The sequence below is a fragment of the Danio rerio genome, chromosome 12 (assembly GCF_052040795.2).
Source record: "Danio rerio strain M-AB ecotype USA chromosome 12, GRCz13ab, whole genome shotgun sequence".
NCBI lineage: Eukaryota > Metazoa > Chordata > Actinopteri > Cypriniformes > Danionidae > Danio > Danio rerio.
This window is the reverse complement of record NC_141032.1, coordinates 8,353,862-8,375,414: the sequence shown is the minus strand read 5'-3', so window position 1 is coordinate 8,375,414 and position 21,553 is coordinate 8,353,862. Positions and strand designations below refer to the sequence as shown.

Here is a 21,553-nt window from a genome sequence, read left to right as displayed (position 1 = left end):
CTGTGTGCTCCGGTTTCCCAAACAGTTCAAAGACAATGCTGTACAGGTGAATTGGGTAGGCTAAATTGTTCATAGTGTTTGAGTGTGTGTGTGAATGTTTCCCAGAGATGGGTTGCAGCTGGAAGGGCATCCGCTGTGTAAAAATGTGCCAGATAAGTTGGCGGTTCATTCCGCTCTAGTGACCCCGGATTAATAAAGGGACTAAGCCGAAAAGAAAATGAATGAATGAATAAAAGTCCCTTAAAAAGTATTAAAAAGTCTTAAATGCTATTTTACAAGGTATAAAATTTTTAATCATTTTGATTATACAATGTATGGCTGTATGCTAAAGTTTGCCTAAATTAAATATGCAAATATCAGGATGCTGTGAAATCTATGAAATCCTACTATGTTTGACATCATGCTGCTTTGTTTACTGCAACACCATTATTTCTGCAGTTCTATATGCGCCAACCTGCTGAATTAAATAGATTTAATGGTCCCACTTTATATTAAGTGTCCTTAACTACTATGTACTTGCATCAAAAAATAATTACAATGTACTTACTGTGTTCATAATGTATTTGAGAACACTTGTGGTGCTCTTGAGTTGGGATAGGGATTGGGTTATGGACAGGTTTGGTGGTATGGGTAGGTTTAAGGGTGGGTTAAAGTGAAAGGGATGGTCGACACATTTGGTTTACAAATGTAATAACAGAAGTTAATTACAGATGGTATTTATTCAAGCATAAGTACACAATAAATACATGTATTTACACAATAAGTACATTGTAACAAACTATTAATTCCTGTGTTAGTACATATTAGTTAAGGCCACTTAATATAAAGTGGGACCGATTTAATAGATTTTAAATCAGTATATTAGTTTCTTACATTAATATTTAGTAAATATACTGTAAGTTAAAATCTCAAAGTGTTTCCAGTTGAAACCTAAAGTGGTTTTAAGGTCTTTAAAAGGTATTGAATTTCACTTTCTGATTCCTGCATAGACTCTAATACACAGATTGACCCCGTGTATTTCTTTATCTCATCGATACATGGAATGAAATTTGATCTCATACATCTAACATCCCAATCTGTGTTTTATATTAATGAAACACATATATTTGTACGCTCAAAAATTTTACGCGACACATTTTAACAATAGAAGCACATTGGAATGCGTCAGTAAGTTCTATTCACAGATCAAATATATGTTTATGTAATGCGTCATAAAAAAGGACATCATGAAAATTTAGTGGATGTTGTGAGCCATCACTAGAGGGTGGTGTAGCTCAGTATTACTGTGCACTTCATCTGCGTCATTGCAGAGACATACAGATACAATCTCTCATGTGCAACAGCATACAAATCCCTATGATGAAACACTTTGTACATCAAAAACCTTATATCATGCTCCTATTCCACTAGCATATTAAGAAGCAACCTATTTGTACGGCTTCATTAATATAGGATTTTAGTCTGATATAGGAATTAAGATTATTATTTTCTCTATCAAAGATATTAATGGCTTCTGTTGATAAACAATAAATAAATAAATGAATAAAAATATTAAATTTCTTCATTAATTTTAAAGTCCTAAAGGCACATTTTGTCAAAAATTGCTGTTGTCATTTACTCATTACGTCACAAATGAATTTTTTTTAAAGAATATTGAAAACTGATATAGACTTCCACTGTAGTCTCTAATAGTATGTACTATTTCAAAATATTTTCTTTTGTGTTCAGAAGAATGAAACGCAACCAGGTTCAGAATTACTTGAGGGAGAGAAAATGATGAGTAGTTGTTTCCTTTTTGGGTGAATTATCCCTTTAAATGAGTTTTAAAATATAAGAAGAAGGTCGCTGGTTTAAGTCCTGGCTGGGTCAGTTGGCATTTCTGTGTGGAGTTTGCATGTTCTCCCCTGTGTTCATGTGGGTTTCCTTCGGGTGCTCCGGGTTTCCCCACCAGTCCAAAGATATGTGGTATAGGTGAACTGGGTAAGCTTAATTGTCCGTAGTTTATGAATGTGTGTGTGAGAGTGTATGAGTGTTTCCCAACACTAGGATGCAGCCGGAAGAGCATCTGCTGCGTAAAACGTAGGCTGGATAAGTTGGCGGTTCGTTCCGCTGTGGCGACCCCTAAAGAAAAAAGGGACTAAGCTGAAAGAAAATAAATAAATGAATGAATGATTGTATTCCCATTAAGGAAATACCTTGCTAGTTTCCCCTGACCAGTAAATCTGACCTTTTTAGTTCAAGGAGTGTCCAAGCTCGGTCCTGGAGGGCCGGTGTCCTGGAGAGTTTAGCTTCAACTTGCTTCAACACACATGCCAAGAAGTTTCTAGTATATCTAGTAAGTGCTTGATTACCTGTTCAGGTCCTGCTCTCCTGGACTCTCCTAGACACCGGCCCTCCAGGACCAAGTTTGGACACCCCTGGTTAAAGGTCTCCTTTTTAGCATTAATAAATTGTAACATTATGCTGTTTTACATTGATAAAAACATTGCTCATAAAATAACGGCCTTATAAAGTAGGTAAACCATCTTTCCCACCAAGACAGCGCATGACTATTTAGGGTGTTTACACCTGCTTAAACTTCCTCAAAGTTCAAGAAGCAAATATAGCTCAGATCACCAAACATTTTGATGAAAACAATTTTGACTATCCCAAAATATGTAAATTCTGTCATCATGTTTTCTTTCTCTGCTTGTCACAAACCTGTTTGAGTTTCTTTGTTCTATGAAAAAAAAAAGATATACCGAAGAATGTCTGAAAGAAATAGCCTTTGGCTTCTATTCTATTTTTTTGTTCCTACAATGGATGTAAAGTCTCTCTGTAGTTGCATGTAATGACTTGTAATGAGTACACATTGGAGCATCTTACTAGTACCGAGTTGGACCTCCTTTTACCTTCAGAACTGCCTTAGTCCTTCGTGGCAGAGATTCAACAAGGCACTGGAAACATTCCTCAGAGATTTTGGTTCATATTGACATGATAGTATCACACATTGTCTGCAAATTTGTGGGCTGCACAACGATTATGCGAATCTCCCGTTCCACCACATCCCAAAGGTGCTCTATTGGATTAAGATCTGGTGACTGTGGAGGCCATTTTCATTACGGTGAACTTATTGTCATCTTTAAGAAACCAGTCTGAGATGATTCAGGCTTTATGACATGGTGCATTAGTATTGACACAATGCTCAATTGGTACTAATGGGCTTAAAGTGTGACAAAAAAATATCTCCCACACCACTACACCGTCATCAGCAGCCTGAACCGTTGATACAAGACAGGATGGATCCATGCTTTCATGTTGTTGGTGCCAAATTCTGACCCTACCATTCGAATATTGCAGCAGAAATCGAGACTCATCAGACCAGGCAACATTTTTCCAACGTAAACTCTTGAGATGGTGCATAAAAATTCCAGATTATCAGTTTCTAAAATACTTAAAACTCATCTCATCAACCATCACCTTTCTTCCCCATTTTGTGGCTCGGTTTGAACTGCAGCAGATTGTCTTGACCTTGTCTATATGCCTTAATCCGTTGAGTTGCTGTCATGTGATTGGCTGATTAGAAATGTATGTTAGTGAGCAATTAATCTGGTGCACTTAATAAAGTGGCCGGTGAGTGTATATAGCATGACTGCAGGTTGAAGGAAAATAGTGCAGTAAAAGTACCTATACAGCACTAAAATGTACTCAAATAAAGTAAAAGTACACAGTTTTAGACGTACAATTCCTCAGAAAAACTACTTGATTACGGTAATTTGGTTATTTGTAATTTTACTCTGCCCAACCGCTGGTATTATATAGTAAATAGTAACCAATAATACATTTTCATTGCATGTAAACAGCACTTTTCACTTGATTGTGCGTCTGACAATTCGTTTGGTCTTTTTTGTATTGTGGCAGAATGACATCACGCCTCTCCATGTGGCATCGAAAAGAGGAAACGCCAACATGGTCAGGCTTCTGCTGGAGAGAGGAGCCCGAATCGACGCCAGAACCAAGGTCAGTGCTGCGAGCAGTAAAAACCAAACAGACCGTCTTTCTTTCGCAGCTCTATATTTATCTCTTCAGAGGAAGTGAGCACATGGTTTCCCCAAATGCCTTCATTGCACAACCCACATGCGTACATTGTAGAGCGAAAGAAAGGTTTAGAAACTAATTGAATATCACGTTTCAGAGGGAACTAATTCAATTGCTGTTAGTGTGTGTGGGAGTTTCAGCTGCTCTCTTAAAAGCTCAAGATGCTTTTCAAGATGAACAGGGAATTTATTGGCAGGAATAATTGAGGGATACATGCCATTTGATTCTAATAAATGATAACAACCAGAGCCTTCAGGTTACATGTGTTTGGTAGGGCTGTCGTAGAAAAAATGCATGCAGATGTTGCGCTCATCTCCATTTCCAGCAGTGCAGTGTTTTCTCTCATTGAGCCTGGTGCAATGCAACCCCAGACATGACGCAAGTGTTTTTGGCTAGTTTCAGCCCAGCACAGGAATCATTTTTATGTTCTGCACCACGTTGTTTAAATAGAAAATGCATTTGTACCCATGGGTGAGCTGGTCTGAAAAGGAGGTGTGTTAATGTGCATTATTGGTGCTTTAATATTTTGAGGCAACTGATGTAGACTGAGGCCCCGTTTACACTAGTGTGTTTTAGTTTTAGTTTTTAGTTTTTGACTTAAAACGATCCGCGTCCACACTAGCTTTTTACCTAGCGTCTCTGAACATATCTCCGTCCACACTATGCCACCAAAAACGTATATCACGTGACCATTTGCGCACTCTGGGCATGCGCGTTCTAGTATAAACAGAAAGCATGCGTCTCGCTCGGCATTTGGTTATTGTTAGTCAACAAACGCCGGTTGAACATTAAACGCGATGGCAAAGAATGCAAGAGAGGTATTTTTGTGGACAGACGACGAGGTCGAGTTGTTACTAAACGTAACAAATGAATAACTAATGGCGCCTAAAACAGACAATAGTGCAATTAACGCTCCCATTTCTGTGGCCATGTTGTTGTTTACAGTACTGTCTTCTGGTAGCGTTAAAGCCATGTGTTATAGTCATGTGATAGGGGCTTGACGAATAAGGGAAGGATACGCAATGACACAAAAGCCCCAATCAGATAGCAAATCTCAGCAGTCCGGCCTCCGTTTTCAGATCTCCGTTTTTCCTCATCCACTCTGAAACGGAGCAGTAGCGTTTTAGAATGAAAACTGCCTCTCCAGCATTTTTAAAACGCTCCGTTTTCGGCGCTCGAAAACTCCGGCGTAGTGTGGACAGATGGCAAAACCGTAGCAAAACTTATGCGTTTTAAAACGAAAACGTATTAGTGTAAACGAGGCCTGAATTTAGATTATGTTAGTGATGTAAAAAGCACACACATGCTACTTTTTACACACATGTACGCACAAAATCTTGTGATTTTTCATATATAAAGATGATTAAGTGTTGCTGCGCATCCCTGTGTGTGTAAAAAGTAACTTGTGTGCACGTTTTGGATCACTAACACGCTATAAAATCTACTACTACATAAATGTATAAAAGTATGACGTTTGTAGATTCTGAGATCAAAGCTACTTTTCACACACACAGTATGCGCAGCATCTTAAACGTTTGATATTTAAAGATATTTATGTGCTGCTGTGCATCCTTATGTGTGCAAAAAGTAACTTGTGTGCACATTTTGAATCACTAACACTCTCTAAATCAGCAGTTCTCAACCATGTTCCTGGTGGACCACCAGCACTGCATGTTTTGCATGTCTGCTACACCCTTTTCACGTCTTGCAGGCTCTGCTAATGAGCTGAGGATCTGAATCAGGTGTGTTTGTTGAAGGAAACATGTGCAGAGCTGATGGTCCTCCAAGAACGGGATTGAGAATCACTGCTCTAAATACTAAACAAAAAAAAACTGCCCCATTGACTTTAAAACTGTTTTTAGTTATGTAAAATGCACAAACACATTACTTTTTACACACAAAAGGATGCGCAGCAGCATAGAAGTATCTTTACACATGAAACAATTAATATATACTGTATAAGGCGACACAGTGGCTCAGTGGTTAGCACTGATGCCTCGCAGCTAGAAGGTCGCTGGCTCCGCCAGGTGGCATTTCTGTGTGGAGTTTGCATGTTCTCCCAGTGTGTTCGCGTGGGGTGCTCCGGTTTCTCCCACAGTCCAAAGACATGCGGTACAGGTGAATTGAATAAGTTGTCTGTAATGTATGCATGTGAATATGAGAGTGTATGGGTGTTTTCCAGTGCTGGGTTGCAGCTGGAAGGGCATCTGCTGTGTAAAACATATGCTGGATAAGTTGGCGGTTCATTCCACTGTGTCGACCCCTGGTGAATAAAGGAACTAAGCTCATGGAAAATGAATGAATATGCACACACACACATAAACCCCTACCTCCTCCCTTGCTTTCTTCACCTCAGGTGGCTTTGGTGGAATCTGCAGATGGTCCGCTTGCTTTAACCTGGCTCACAAGCAGTTTTCTTACTAGTGAAGTGTTAATAATATTAATAATAACTTTTATTTATATAGCGCCTTTCCAGAGCTCAAGGACACTTTACAAGGAATGCGACAAAAAAATAAACAAACATACATGAAGTCAAATATAACAAACTGGAATTACACAAACAACACCTAGGAGACAAATGAGCCGAGTGGAGGTGGATCAGATAAAGTAGTCAGTTTGGCAGATCAGAAGTGAAGCATTCAGAAAATAAGTGAGTCTTAAGCAAGGGATATTATTAGCAGAGCGGAGCAAGCGTGGTAGAGAGTTCCAGAGTTTGGGTGCAATAACACTAAATGATCTGCCCCCCCATTGAAGAGAGGCGGTACCAAGGGACAGTGTTCAGTTTTTCTGATTACAAAACCCGCCATGTAAATAGATAATGCGCTATGGCACGATCACAAGTCACACTTAAAGGGAATGGGAGATGATTTGATTGGTTTAACGCATGATACGCACAAAACACACCCATAACTCATTAAGACAAAAGGAACAACACTTTTAGACCCTGTTTCTATTCTTAAAATACCAAAAGTGGATTTGTACACACCCTAAATGCACCCGCTGCATGCGTTTTACACTCTACACTGGTAATATATATCCCATTGTGTGTTTGTTTTGATATATTGGGATATTTATGTAGTAGTCAGATGGAATGGATTAATAATAATAATGGATGACGTTTTGAGTGTAATATGTGTTTGTTTTCTAATCTCCAGGATGGCCTAACACCTTTACACTGTGGAGCGAGGAGCGGTCATGAGCAAGTGGTTGAGATGTTGCTAGATCGCGGAGCACCCATCCTTTCAAAAACAAAGGTTAGAGCTGGTGTTACACCTTTCAAAGCAGAGAACACCCTAATATGCATATTCTGTCACTGAAGACATCATCGGTTGAGATGGACCCACAGATACAGGGACACTGGAGCGTTTTAAAGCCGTGATTCATTGCTCGTATGTCAGCTTATAGACAAACCAGCTGATCAACGTGACTTTGAAATGCTCCAGTGTTCCTGTATCTGTGGTTACACTCAGTAAACAGTAGTGAGTTTGGTGAACTGATGACCCTCATGGCCAATCCCAGTCATTTCTTTTGAGCATATGAACATATGTTTAACGAGCTCAACGTGGTCAAATGTTATCAAGAAATTAGCGTTTTTAAAATTACAGTATTGACTGCTACCGAATGCCAGTATCGTGACAACCCTAGTATACATATCTATGGTCTCCTCACCTGAATGCCAATCCAAACCTTTATGACATGCGTTCTTCTGTAGAACACAAATGGAGATATTTTGATGAGTGTTCTTGCTTCTCTTTTCCATATGTGTGTATGAATAAGTATGAATGCGAATATGTGAGCTAAACAAAGCTTTTTTGTTTTGTTGATGGTTTTGTTTGTTTATTGTGTTTTATGTATAAAATCAGCCTTTTTTTTACTTTTTGTCACACTTTTTACAAATCCTTTGATTCAGTGCAGCTTAACCATAACTAGCAGTTAAATAACAGTGTTAATGTTGCAAAATGTATCAGTTATGAAGAATTTTCAACAATAAAAGAGCTTTATAGAAGATAATATTGTCATTATTAAGCTCAGACAACTTCAGCGTGGATTCAAATTACACGGTCAATGTTGCAAAGTTCATCAGCTGTGAAATGAGTTAATTTCAGCTGTAAGCAGATCTACAAAAGCAATAGTATGCTGCAAAAGTCAGGTCAGTGTTGATTCAGTTCAGTTCAGTGACACTGCAAAGTTAATAAATTATGGAACAAGTTCAATACTTAAGGCAACCGAGTCATTATTCAGCTCAAGGAGTCAGTTCAATGTTGATTCAGTTGACGTTTTAAAGTTCATCAATTATTAAACTACTTGGATTTAGCCACAAAGCAGCTCTACAAAAAGCAATAGTGTCATTATCCAGCTTTTAAACCCCAACTTTTGTGTTGTTTTCTAGGAAGGGTTACATGGGTTTGGAATGACAAGATGGCGAGTAAATGACATCATTTTAATCGACATCCGTTCCTTTAAGTGTATGCAGATGTGACATTATCACTTTTTCTTCAGTTTTTTTCCATTGCATCACCGAACACTTTCCTGGAATCTGAAAAGCAATGCAAAACATGCTCACAGACCTCTCGCCAAATTAGATAATATCCAAGCCGATTAATGTCACAATAGAGCGCTTGTTTTCATACAAATATTGACGTATAAATGGCCTCATGCTGTTCTTTTACCCCAGATGTCCTCTTTTTGAAGGGGATGTTATTGCTTTGAATGTTATCAGAATTCTTAAAGACAGGATTCATGCGATTCTGGAGAAGTCATGGAATTTTGACGAGGCAAAAACAAATAAACTCAAAATGTTTTGGAACATGTCATGAACATTTGTTTAAAAAAAATCTGTGTACATAAATATATATTGCCTGACAAAAGTCTTGTCATCGATCCTAGTTGTAAGAGCAACAAATAATAACTTGACTTAGTTGATTATTACTAAAAGTGGCAGAAGGTAAGGTTTTTCCTTTGAATTATGTGTTGAACTGCATCCCAATCATCACAAATATTGCAGAAGACCTACTGAAACCCGCATGGACTCAAGAATCTCATAGAAATCAGTCAAGTTTGATGAAGGAAAAATCATGGTTTGGGGTTACATTCAGTATGGGGGCATGCGAGAGATCTGCAGAGTGGATAGCAACATCAACAGCCTGAGGTGTCAAGACATTTGTGCTGCACATTACATTACAAACCACAAATAGAAGAGGGCAAATTATTCAGCAGGATAGCGCTTCTTCTCATACTTCAGCCTCCACATCAAAGATCCTGATAGCAAAGAAGGTCAAGGTGCTCCAGGATTGGCCAGCACAGTCACCAAAAATTAACATTATTGAGCATGTCTTGGATTAGACGAAGGAGGAGGCATTGAAGATGAATCCAAAGAATCTTGATGAACTGGGAGTCCTGCAAGAACACATTCTTTAAACTCTATAAGTTATTTGAGTCATTGCAGAGATGTATGGATGCAGTTCTCCAAGCTCATGGGTGTCAGACACAATATTAATTATTTTTCCACCTCACCATGACTTTATATTCTATACTAGACATTATTTCTGTCTAAGCAAAGTCAGACTTCACTGCTCTAATTAAATATAAAAAAATCAAGGAATGATCATATTTTATTTAGGTGAAATAAGCATAATCTAGAGGCCTTTGCCTTACATATAAGCCAGTTTTGATACCAAATGATCAACTAGAAGTCAATTTATTATTTGTTGTTTCTAAAACTTGGATAGGCGGCAAGACTTCTGTCAGGTAGTGTATTTGAGATGATAATATTGGGTAAAGTTTAAATACAATTGTGCGGTTAGTCTCTTCACGTGACGTTCTCTGTGTGGGGTAAAAAAGCAACTCTCAGTTTCAGCTTTCCCTCTCTTTTACTCACATTCATCGTAATTCAAGCTACGTTTTGAGTGTGGTCGCCAGAAACAATCTCTATCTACAGGAGTAAGATACTGTGAGTGCTAAAAGCTAATTTGTATTATTCATATACAGTAAGTCTTATGAAAACACAAGCCAATAATTCAAAAATATTTTCACACAGACAGCAAGATACTTTCTAAAAACTATTTTAGTGATAGAAAAATAACCAAACTACTAGATTGCCTCATATTTTAAAATATACATACAATTTTAAAATTTTTTTATTTACCATGCGCACGTAAAGATTTCATGAAACATTAGCTCAAGAATAGGGCGTAGTGTTGTCACGATACTGGAATTCGATATCAATCAGTACTGAAGATTTTACCATTTGAGCGCTGTTGAGCCCGTTCTTCAACTCTGCTGATTTGCCATCGTATTCACCAGTGCTCAACAGAATTGACTGTGATTGTCCGTGAAGGTCACCTTACTCAGATCTGTTTACTGAGTAACCACATATACAGCGGCACTGGGGCGTTTTAAAGTCACGAAGATCAGCTGGTCTATTTATAAGCTGACATACGAGCGATCCGCTGATGCTTTAAACTGCTCCAGTGTCCCTGTATCTGTGGTTACACTGAGTAAACAGCAATGAGTTTGGTGAACTGATGACCTTTATGGCCAGTCTTAAGTCATTTCTGTTGACCGCTCAAATGTTAGTGGGAAATGGACTATTTAAAGTTCCAGTAAGGCGAGGCAGTGGCGCAGTAGGTAGTGCTGTCGCCTCACAGCAAGAAAGTCGCTGGGTCGCTGGTTTGAACCTCGGCTCAAGTTGGCGTTTCTGTGTGGAGTTTGCATGTTCTCCCTGCCTTCGCGTGGGTTTCCTCCGGGTTCTCCGGTTTTCCCCACAGTCCAAAGACATGAGGTACAGGCAGGGCCGGAGCAAGCTGAACTGCCGCTCTAGGCAGAGGACGATCATGCCGCCCTCAACCCCAATGTGAAAACGAAAGTGACCGGTTATGAAAATGAAGTGAAGTGTCGCGGACCTTTTTTCCGGCGCTCTATGCGCGGATATAACTGAGGACGCGCGGGTGCTGAGGGAGGGAGGGAGGTGTCGCGGACTGGCGGACACCGCCCTCTCTATTCTGCTGCCCTATGCGTGGATATAACTGAGGACGCGCAAGTGCTGAGGGAGTGAGGTGTCGCGGACATTGCGCTCTTTATTCTGCCGCCCTATGCGCGGATATAACTGAGGACGTGCAGGTGTCGTGGACCTCAATTCTGCCGCCCTATGCGCGGATATAACTGAGGACACGCTGGTGCTGATGGAGGTGACGCTGACGCCACCCTCTCTATTCTATCGTCTATGCGCAAATATACCTGAGTAAGCGGGTGGTGAGGGAGGTGTCGCGGACATAACTGAGGACGCAGGTGGTTAGGGATGTGTCACAGACGACGCCCTCTCTATACTGCCGCCCTAGGCGGCTGCCTAGGTCGCCTCTATGGATGCGCCGGCCCTGGGTACAGGTGAATTGGATAGGCTAAATTGATCGTAGTGTATGAGTGTGTGTGAATGTGTGTGTGGATGTTTCCCAGAGATGAAGGGCATCCGCTGCGTAAAAACCTACTGGATAAGTTGGCGGTTCAGTCCACTGTGGCGACCCCGGATTAATAAAGGGACTAAGCCGACATGAAAATTAATGAATGAATGATAAAGTTGCCAGAATCTTTTTTTTTTGCTAATTCTACTCAAAATTTTGTATAAAATCCACAGATTTATGCGGGATGATTTTGGGAGTATCGTGAGTAAAAACTTAATATATGAAATAAAAAATAACACCATTTTAACTTTTATTTAATGTTTACAATGCAAGCCCAATTAGATCCACTTATTCGTAAACAAAGCAATTCTCTCATATAATATATCTACTAAACTGTATTGTAAATAAATCGAATAAACATTTTCATATTAGTCAATAATATTACTGATATCAATTTAAAAACTGAATAAATATATACAGTATTTACACACATTTACACAAATAGACTCAATGATGGGCAAAAAATCTGTGCGTGCAGATTCCATGTGGGCCTATTCATCAATATTTACCTGAACGTTTTGGAAAAGTCCTGTAATTTTAGTAGTATAAATGTGTAGAAACCCTGTAGAGGGGTGATAAACTGGTTTATATTCGGTCCATCTGTGATTCCTAAGATGCCAGAAAAATAGAGAAGTGAAAGTCATTCAGTTATTTGATTTCGTCATATCTTAAACTGCCGTGTGTTTCAACAGAATGGCTTGTCGCCGCTGCACATGGCCACGCAGGGAGATCATCTGAACTGCGTCCAGCTCTTGATTCATCATGAGGTGCCTGTGGACGACGTCACCAACGATTACCTGACAGCCTTGCACGTCGCTGCACATTGCGGACACTACAAAGTCGCCAAGGTCCTAGTGGACAAGAGGGCCAATCCGAATGCCAAAGCACTGGTGAGTCTTATGTACAAAAGTAGGATCTAATTCAGATTTTGTTATCCACTTCTGTAATGTTATGTCCCCAACTGCTACTGTAAATTATTTCTTCCTTATTTCATCAATGCACCTTTTGCATTTAGGCCCAATTCAAATTCTATTTTTGTACCCCTTCCCCTTGGCTCTTGATACAGAGTGTGAAGGGGGGGGGGGGTGGGCTTAAAATTTTACCCCTAAAAATGGGACAACACCCAGACAAAGACATGTGCTACAAGTGAATTGAATAAACTAAATCAGCTATACGGTGACTCAGTGGCGCAGTAGGTAGGTTCGAGGTCGCTGGTTCGAGCCTTGACTGGGTCAGTTGGCGTTTCTGTGTGGAGTTTGCATGTTCTCCCTGCGTTCGCGTGGGTTTCCTCTGGGTGCTCCGGTTTCCCTCAGAGTCCAAAGACATGCAGTACAGGTGAATTGGGTATGCTAAATTGTGTGTATGGATGTTTCCCAGAGATGTGTTGTGGCTGGAAGGGCATCCGCTGCGTGAACCATTTGCTGGATAAGCTGGCGGTTCATTCCGCTGTGGCGACCCCAGATTAATAAAGAGACTAAGCCGAAAAGAAAATGAATGAACCAGTGAAATCAGCTGTAGTGTATGAGTGTGTGTTCAAAATGAATCGATCGTCTGATATTGTTGTAGTCCAAAGTGTGATTGACTGACAGATGTTTTAAACAAATGAATGTTGATTAAGGACCACAGAACTTACATTATTTACATTTTTTAAAGAAAAAAGTATTGTACAAATTTAAAATACCCCTTATTTTTTTCTTTGGCTTTCATATTAGATGCTGTTGCCAAAATGATAATATCTGCACACTCAGATTGGAAAGTTATAACATGTAGCATGTTTGTTTACGCACAGTGCCATGGCGATCCGTAAAAAGCCACTCTTGGCACAGAGCACGCATACTGTCATGCTCTGAAGTAACGGTTAGAGAGCGGGCGTGTCGCAGCAGTTTATGAGGGAAAAAAAGGAAGAAAGAAAGAAAACTGTAGAAAGACAAGAAGTCTGCCAAGCATCGAGCAGCAGGAGCCACGTGTTTTCATTCGTCTGGAAACAAAGCTTTCTTAACTCTTCAGTCATCTGGTTATGGTCAAAGCACAAGCAGACTTTCAGTAGTAAGCTGGAGTAAAAATACCCTTGTTTTTTTTTTTTGTAGAATGGTTTTACACCACTTCACATCGCTTGCAAGAAGAACAGGATTAAAGTGATGGAGCTGCTGCTGAAACACGGAGCGTCCATTCAGGCTGTGACTGAGGTGAGTAGAGAGAGAGTTTGCTTGAACGTGAAATAACACTGGATGTAGGATAGTTTGCTCAGGCTTTTGTAAGAGATATTGGTTGTCTGTGGACACCAGGCTCATAGCAACTGTGATAAATGGAGGGAGGTTGGTCTCACTCACTTTTCAGGACATCATTTATTACAAAAGAAAATAATAAAGTGTGAAGAGCATTGTCTTGAGAACAGTTAGGTTGCATTTCTCAGAGGTTTTAATGTCAAATTTAAGGGTTGTTTCTAGATCAGTTACCGTTGCGGCTGAAAGTTAACGAGAATTATTCATATTATTTATTAAATTTCCCATTTGTTGTATTTTATTAACGTCTACCCCTACCCCAACCCTAAACCCATCCTTCATAGTAATGTAAAAAGAGTAGCTGTAGCTGTGTTATTAATATCATCTATTAAATTACCCAATTTTTTTTTAACGTCTATGCTCACCCTAACCCTAAACCCAACCGTCAAAGTAATGTAAAAACAGTAGGTCTATCGAGTATTATTAATATCATCTATTAAATTACCCAATAAATTGTTTTTTTTTTTACGTCTACTCCTACCCCAACCCTAAACCCAACTGTTTACCGTTTAATAACACTGAATGTAGGAAAGTTTGCTCAGGCTTTTGTAAGAGATATTGGTTTTCTGTGGAAACCAGGCTCATAGCAACTGTAATAAATGGAGGGAGGTTGGTCTCACTCACTTTTCAGGACATCATTTATTACAAAAGAAAATAATAAAGTGTGAAGAGCATTGTCTTGAGAACAGTTGGGTTGCATTTCTCAGAGGTTTTAATGTCAAATTTAAGGGTTGTTTCTAGATCAGTTACAGTTGCGCTGGAAGTAAACAAGAATTATTCATATTATTTATTAAATTTCCCATTTATTGTATTTTATTAACGTCTACCCCTACCCCAACCCTAAACCCAACCTTCATAGTAATGTAACAGTAGGTCTATCGAGTATTATTTATATCATCTATTAAATTACCCAATTTTTTTTTAACGTCTATGCTCACCCTAACCCTAAACCCAACCGTCAAAGTAATGTAACAGTAGGTCTATCGAGTATTATTAATATCATCTATTAAATTACCCAACAAATTGTATTTTTTTTATGTCTACTCCTACCCCAACCCTAAACCCAACTGTTTACCGTTTAATAACACTGAATGTAAGAAAGTTTGCTTAGGCTTTTGTAAGAGATATTGGTTGTCTGTGCACACCAGGCTCATAGCAACTGTAATAAATGGAGGGAGGTTGGTCTCACTCACTTTTCAGGACATCATTTATTACAAAAGAAACTAATAAAGTGTGAAGAGTCTTGAGAACAGTCGGGTTGCATTTCTCAGAGGTTTTAATGTCATTTGAGCAGTTCTGCAAAATATGAATGCTTTTTCATTATTGTTTTTAAGCCAAGTTGATAAGGTTTTGAAGTTTCCTGCATTCCTAATGTAAATGTTTTTTTTTTCTTCTGTACATTTCGTTTTTTGCACATCAACAAAACTATTTGCAGCTTATATTTCACTGCTTTCCATAAATAGCACCCCGTCTACATTTTCAATCAAATCTTTACATTAAAAAAATGTGTAAACCTGTTGCCTTAAAATTGTTCATTAAAATTAACGTGTTTACTTTGAGTACGATTAACAAACCACTTTAAAAGCAACAGGTTTACTCACTTTTTTTAAAGTCGACTAATCAATGTTTACAGTGTAGTTTTTTTTTCCTTAGTAGTTTCTTGCAATTCTTCAATTGGATTTGACAGATGTGTCAGTATTAACAAAAATAGCACTCCAACATTTTCAATCAAATCTTTACTTAAAGTAAACACGTTCATTTTAAGTCCATGAGTTTACACATTTTTTAAGTAGTCAACAAATCACTTTCAAAGCAACTGGTTTACTTACTTTCTTAATCATCTAATCAATTTTTACAGCGTGTCTTCACATTTCACACATGATTTTTTTTGGTATTTTCTTTTAATTCTCAAATGCATATTTGACAAATGTGACTGTATAAACTTATTTTTAATCTAAAGCAGAATCTGGATTCCATAAGTAGCACAACATCAACATTTTCAATCAAATCTTTACATTAAAAAAATGTGTAAACCTGTTGCCTTAAATTATTAATTAAAATGAAAGTGTTTACTTTAAGTACAATCAACAAATCACTTTAAAAGCATCAGGTTTACTAGCTTTTTTTAGTCAAATAATCAATGTTGACGATGTATCTTCACATTTTACACTTGCCTTTTTTATTTTTGCAGTTTCTTGTAATTCTCAAATGTATATTTGACAAATGTAACAATATAAAGTTATCTGTACTCCGAAGCAGATTCTGGCTTCCATAAATAACACTCCGTCAACATTTTCCATCAAATCTTTACTTAAAGTAAACAATTTCATTTTAAGTCCATGAGTTTTCTCATTTTTTAAGTAGTCAACAAATCACTTTCAAAGCAACTGGTTTACTCACTTTCTTAATCATCTAATCAATTTTTACAGTGTGTCTTCACATTTCACACATGATTTTTTTTTGGGTATTTTCTTGTAATTCTCAAATGTATATTTGACAAATGTGACTGTATAAACTTATTTTTAATCTAAAGCAGAATCTGGATTCCATAAGTAGCACTCCATCAACAATTTCAAATAAATCTTGCTGTAAAAAATGATTAAATCTGTTGCCTTAAATTATTAATTAAAATGAAAGTGTTTACTTTAAGTACAATCAACAAATCACTTTAAAAGCATCAGGTTTACTAGCTTTTTTTAGTCAAATAATCAATGTTGACGATGTATCTTCACATTTTACACTTGCCTTTTTTATTTTTGCAGTTTCTTGTAATTCTCAAATGTATATTTGACAAATGTAACAATATAAAGTTATCTGTACTCCGAAGCAGATTCTGGCTTCCATAAATAACACTCCGTCAACATTTTCCATCAAATCTTTACTTAAAGTAAACAATTTCATTTTAAGTCCATGAGTTTTCTCATTTTTTAAGTAGTCAACAAATCACTTTCAAAGCAACTGGTTTACTTACTTTCTTAATCATCTAATCAATTTTTACAGTGTGTCTTCACATTTCACACATGATTTTTTTTTGGGTATTTTCTTGTAATTCTCAAATGTATATTTGACAAATGTGACTGTATAAACTTATTTTTAATCTAAAGCAGAATCTGGATTCCATAAGTAGCACTCCATCAACAATTTCAAATAAATCTTGCTGTAAAAAATGAGTAAATCTGTTGCCTTAAATTATTAATATAATAATTATAATTAATATAATACAATAATTATCTGTACTCCGAAGCAGATTCTGGCTTCCATAAATAACACTTTGTCAACATTTTCCATCAAATCTTTACTTAAAGTAAACACGTTCATTTTAATGAATAGTCCATGGGTTCACTCTCTTATTGTATGTACAGTCAACAAATCACTTTCAAAGCAAAAGGTTTACTCACTTTTTTAAAGTAAATTAATATTTTTTTACAGTGTATCTTCACATTTTACACTTGACTTTTTTAGTTTTGCAGTTTCTTGTAATTCTCAAATGTATATTTTAACAAATTTGACCATATAAACTTATCTTTAATCTAAAGCAGAATCTGGGTTCCATAAGTAGCACAACATCAACATTTTCAATCAAATCTTTACATAAAAGAATGATTAAATCTGTTGCCTTAAATTATTAATTAAAATGAACGTGTTTACTTTAAGTACAATCAACAAATCACTTTAAAAGCAACATGTTTACTCACTTTTTAAAAGTGAACTAATCAATGTTTACAGTGTATTTTCACATTTTACACTTGAGTTTTTTTGTTTTGCAGTTTCTTGTAATTCTCAAACGTATGTTTGACAAATAGATAAGTATAAACTTATCTTTAATCTAAAGCAGAATCTGCTAAAACCCCATCAACATTTTCAAACAAATCTTTACATAAAAAAATTAGAAAACTTTAATTCAGTTCAGCTTTATTTGTATAGCGCTTTTACAATGTATATTGTGTCAAAGCAGCTTCACATAAATGGTCATAGTAACTGGATCAGGGTAGTTCAGTTTTTAGTGTTTAAGTTCAGTTCAGTTTAGCTCAGTTCAGTGTGGTTTAAAGTCATTTACTGAGAGTACAAACACTGAAGAGCAAATTCATCGATGTGTAGCTCTACAGATCCTGAACCATGCATAAACCTGTTGCCTTTTAATTATTAATTAAAAATGAATGTGTTTATTTAAGTACAATTAACAAATCACTTCAAAAGCAACAGGTTTACTCACTGTTTTAATCATCTCATCAATTTTTTACAGTGTATCTTCGCATTTTACACTTCACTTTTTTTTGTAATTCTCAAATGTATATTTGACAAATGTGACAGTATAAACTTATCTTTAATCTAAAGCAGAATTTGGGTTCCATAAGTAGCACACCTTCAACACTTTCAAATAAATCTTTACATCAAAAAATGAGTAAACCTGTTGCCTTAAATTAATAATTAAAATAACCATGTTTACTCTAAGTACAGTCAACAAATCACTTTCAAAGCAAGAGGTTTACTCACTTTTTTTTTTAAAGTAAATTAATAATTTTTTACAGTGTATCTTCACATTTTACACTTTTTTTAGTTTTGCAGTTTCATGTAATTCTCAAATGTATATTTAACAAATATGAAAGTATAAACTTATTCTGTCCATAAATAACACACCATCAACATTTTCAATCAAATCTTTTCATAAAAAGTGAGCAAACCTGTTGACTTTTAATTATTAATTAAAAATGAACATGTTTACTCTAAGTACAATCAACAAATTACTTTAAAAGCAACAGGTTTATTCACTTTTTTAGTCAACTAATCAATGTTTACAGTGTATTTTCACATTTTACACTTGATTTAAATTGTTTTTTGCTGTTTCTTGTAATGCTTAAATGTATATTTGACAAATATGAAAGTATAAACTTATTCTGTCCATAAATTACACACCATCAACATTTTCAATCAAATCTTTTCATAAAAAATGAGCAAACCTGTTGCCTTTTAATTATTAATTAAAAATGAACGTGTTTACTTTAAGTACAATTAACAAATCACTTTAAAAGCAACAGGTTTATTCACTTTTCAACTAATCAATGTTTACAGTGTATTTTTACATTTTACACTTAATTTATTTATTATTTTGCAGTTTCTTGTAATTCTTAAATGTATATTTGACAAATGCAACAGTATAAACTTACTTTTAATCTAAAGCAGAGTCTGGCGTCTATAAATAGCTCTCTTTCAACATTTCCAATCAAAACTGATGCTTTTTTTATGAGGAACAATATGAGTGTGTGTGTGTTTGAAATGCGGTAATATTCAGCATTGAGTTTGCATTGCTTCAAAGCTGCATTTTTCTGCGTCTCTTGCAGTCTGGACTCACGCCGATTCATGTGGCTGCTTTTATGGGCCATGAAAACATTGTGACTCAGTTAACAAATCACGGAGCGTCTCCTAACACAATGAATGTGGTGAGTACAACCATCCCCAACCCCGCCAACACCAAACAAACAGTTTTCCTTTTTGATAATGAACAAAAAAAATAGTCAAACAAAAACATTTCAGCCGCGCTCCTCTGTGGAACGTGCCATTGGTTTAGTCTCATATTTCATAAAGCCTTTTAGGGTAATAACAGCCTCCATCCGTGTGCTTAAACATACGTCTGACCACAGGTTGGAGCTCCTCGGTCTACTGTAATTAGAGTACAGTCAGACTGTAATCATGCTCGACTGTTCCCCATCAGACAGACAGCGAGCCACTGTTACTGTAGAAACACGCTTCAGGCTTTGTTGGGGTGCAGCTCATTGAGACAGTCAAAACAAAGAGAGTTTGGGCAGAGGGGCTGGGTTTGATGAAAGGACTGTGCACACACAGGGACACACACACACAAAGGCTTACTGTCCAAACACAGTAGTACCTTTTTTTCCAGAAGCTTCCTCTGTGTGTGTTTTTAGAGGGGAGAGACGGCGCTCCATATGGCTGCCAGGGCAGGACAGGCAAACGTGGTGAAATTCCTGGTGGCGAATGGAGCAGATGTGGACGCAAAAGCCAAGGTGAGTGAGAGATTAGTGCTGTTTGAAAAGATGAGTGCTGATACTTTTTATAATTATTTTTTTAGGGGTTTTTCACCTTTATTATGATAGGAGAGTAGAGATTTTTAGACAGGAAAGCATTTGGAGCAGAGAGAGGGGAAGGATCGGCAAAGGACCTCAAGCCGGGAATCGAACTCTGGTCGCTGTGAGCACATCGGTGCTATATGTCGGCACACAGTACCACTAGGCTATTGACGGGTGCTGATACTTTTGCTCAGGTTAGGGTTAAATGGTTAGAACAAAACCTTAACTCTTAGTATTAAAGTTGTCAACAAAAGCTTAAGGGGACAGTTCACCAAAGCAATTCAATTCTGTCGTTATTTACTCACCTTCGGCTTGTTTTAAACTAGTTTGAGGTTGTTTTTTTATTTTGTTCTGGTTAGATATGCTGAAGAATCTTGAAAACCTGTAAACATTGACATGCATTGTAGGAAAACAAATCATATTGAAGTTAACGGTTACAGGTTTCCAACATTCTTCAAAATATCTTCTTTTGTGCTCAACAGAATAAAAATAAATCTCAAATGGTTTGGATGAAGTCAAAGGTGAGTTAATTATGACATCGTTTTGATTTTTGTATGAACTACCACTTTAAAAGGGTGACATTATGAAGAGCTGAGTTCTGATCAACAAACTGGTAACTTAAAGGCATAGTTCACCAATAAAAAATTCATTTCTGTCATCATTTACTCACCTTTGACTTGTCCCAAACCAGTTTGAGTTTTTATTTGTTCTGTTCAACACAAAGAAGATACACTAAGAATTTTGGAAACCTGTAACCATTGACATTCATAGTAGGAAAACACATAAAAGTCAGTGGTTACAGGTTTCTAACATTCTTCAAAATATCTTCTTTTGTGTTTAACATAAGTGAAGTTTATTCATAAACTAATTTCGGGAGGATCACGTGCTTATGATTTATCACGGCTGGTCTCGAATTTGTTAATCAGTATCTTCCAATCATTCAAGACCTAAGCCACTATAAATAACCACAGTTTTCCCCGGGTGCTCCGGTTTCCTCCCACCATTCAATGACATTTAATATACATAAAAAACCAAGCATTTATCTAACCCTTGTGTTCCCTTAGCTACAGCAACGGGGGAGTTCTGAGATCCACCGAGCTCGGGCTCCTCTCTCGCTCTGCCAAACGGGAGGAAGCCCCGGACTCGAGGAGTCCTTGAGCTCGGGGCTCTCTCCCGGGACAGCATGCCAAACAAGCTTTTAAAAATCATCAGCTGAGTGTGAACTCTTGAACAACAATAAATCTCAAATGGTTTGGATGAATTAAAGGTGAATTAATAATGACAGAATTAAAATCTTTAGGTGAACTATCCTGATACTTTTACTCAGGTTATGGTTAACGGTTAAAACAAAGCCTTAAAGTTGTCAACAAACTGGTATTAAATATCTAAAAGGGGTAGTTCACCAAAACATTTAAATTCTGTCATCATTTAATCTCCTGTGGTTTGTTCCAAACCAGCTTAAGGTTGTTATTTTTTGTTCTTGTGAACACAAAAGAAGATATACTAAAGCATCTTGAAAACCTGTAAACACTGACATCCATAGTAGGAAAACAAATAGTATGAAGTCAATGTTTACCGTTTTCCAACATTCTTCAAAATATCTTATTTTGTGTTTAACAGAATAAAAATAAATCTCAAATGGTTTGGATTATCC

General features: G+C 37.1%; 1 protein-coding gene across 51 annotated transcripts in view; it reads left to right on the top strand.

Annotated features, from left to right (window-relative positions):
- Nucleotides 1-21,553, top strand: part of ank3b (ankyrin 3b) — a 339,224-nt gene that overhangs the window by 193,446 nt on the left and 124,225 nt on the right. For all 51 annotated transcript variants that reach the window (XM_087274508.1, XM_087274497.1, XM_087274509.1 and 48 more), the window contains 6 exon segments: nt 3,901-3,999; nt 7,233-7,331; nt 12,227-12,424; nt 13,622-13,720; nt 19,156-19,254; nt 19,738-19,836. In XM_087274508.1, coding sequence (XP_087130634.1) covers nt 3,901-3,999; nt 7,233-7,331; nt 12,227-12,424; nt 13,622-13,720; nt 19,156-19,254; nt 19,738-19,836 — 693 coding nt within the window.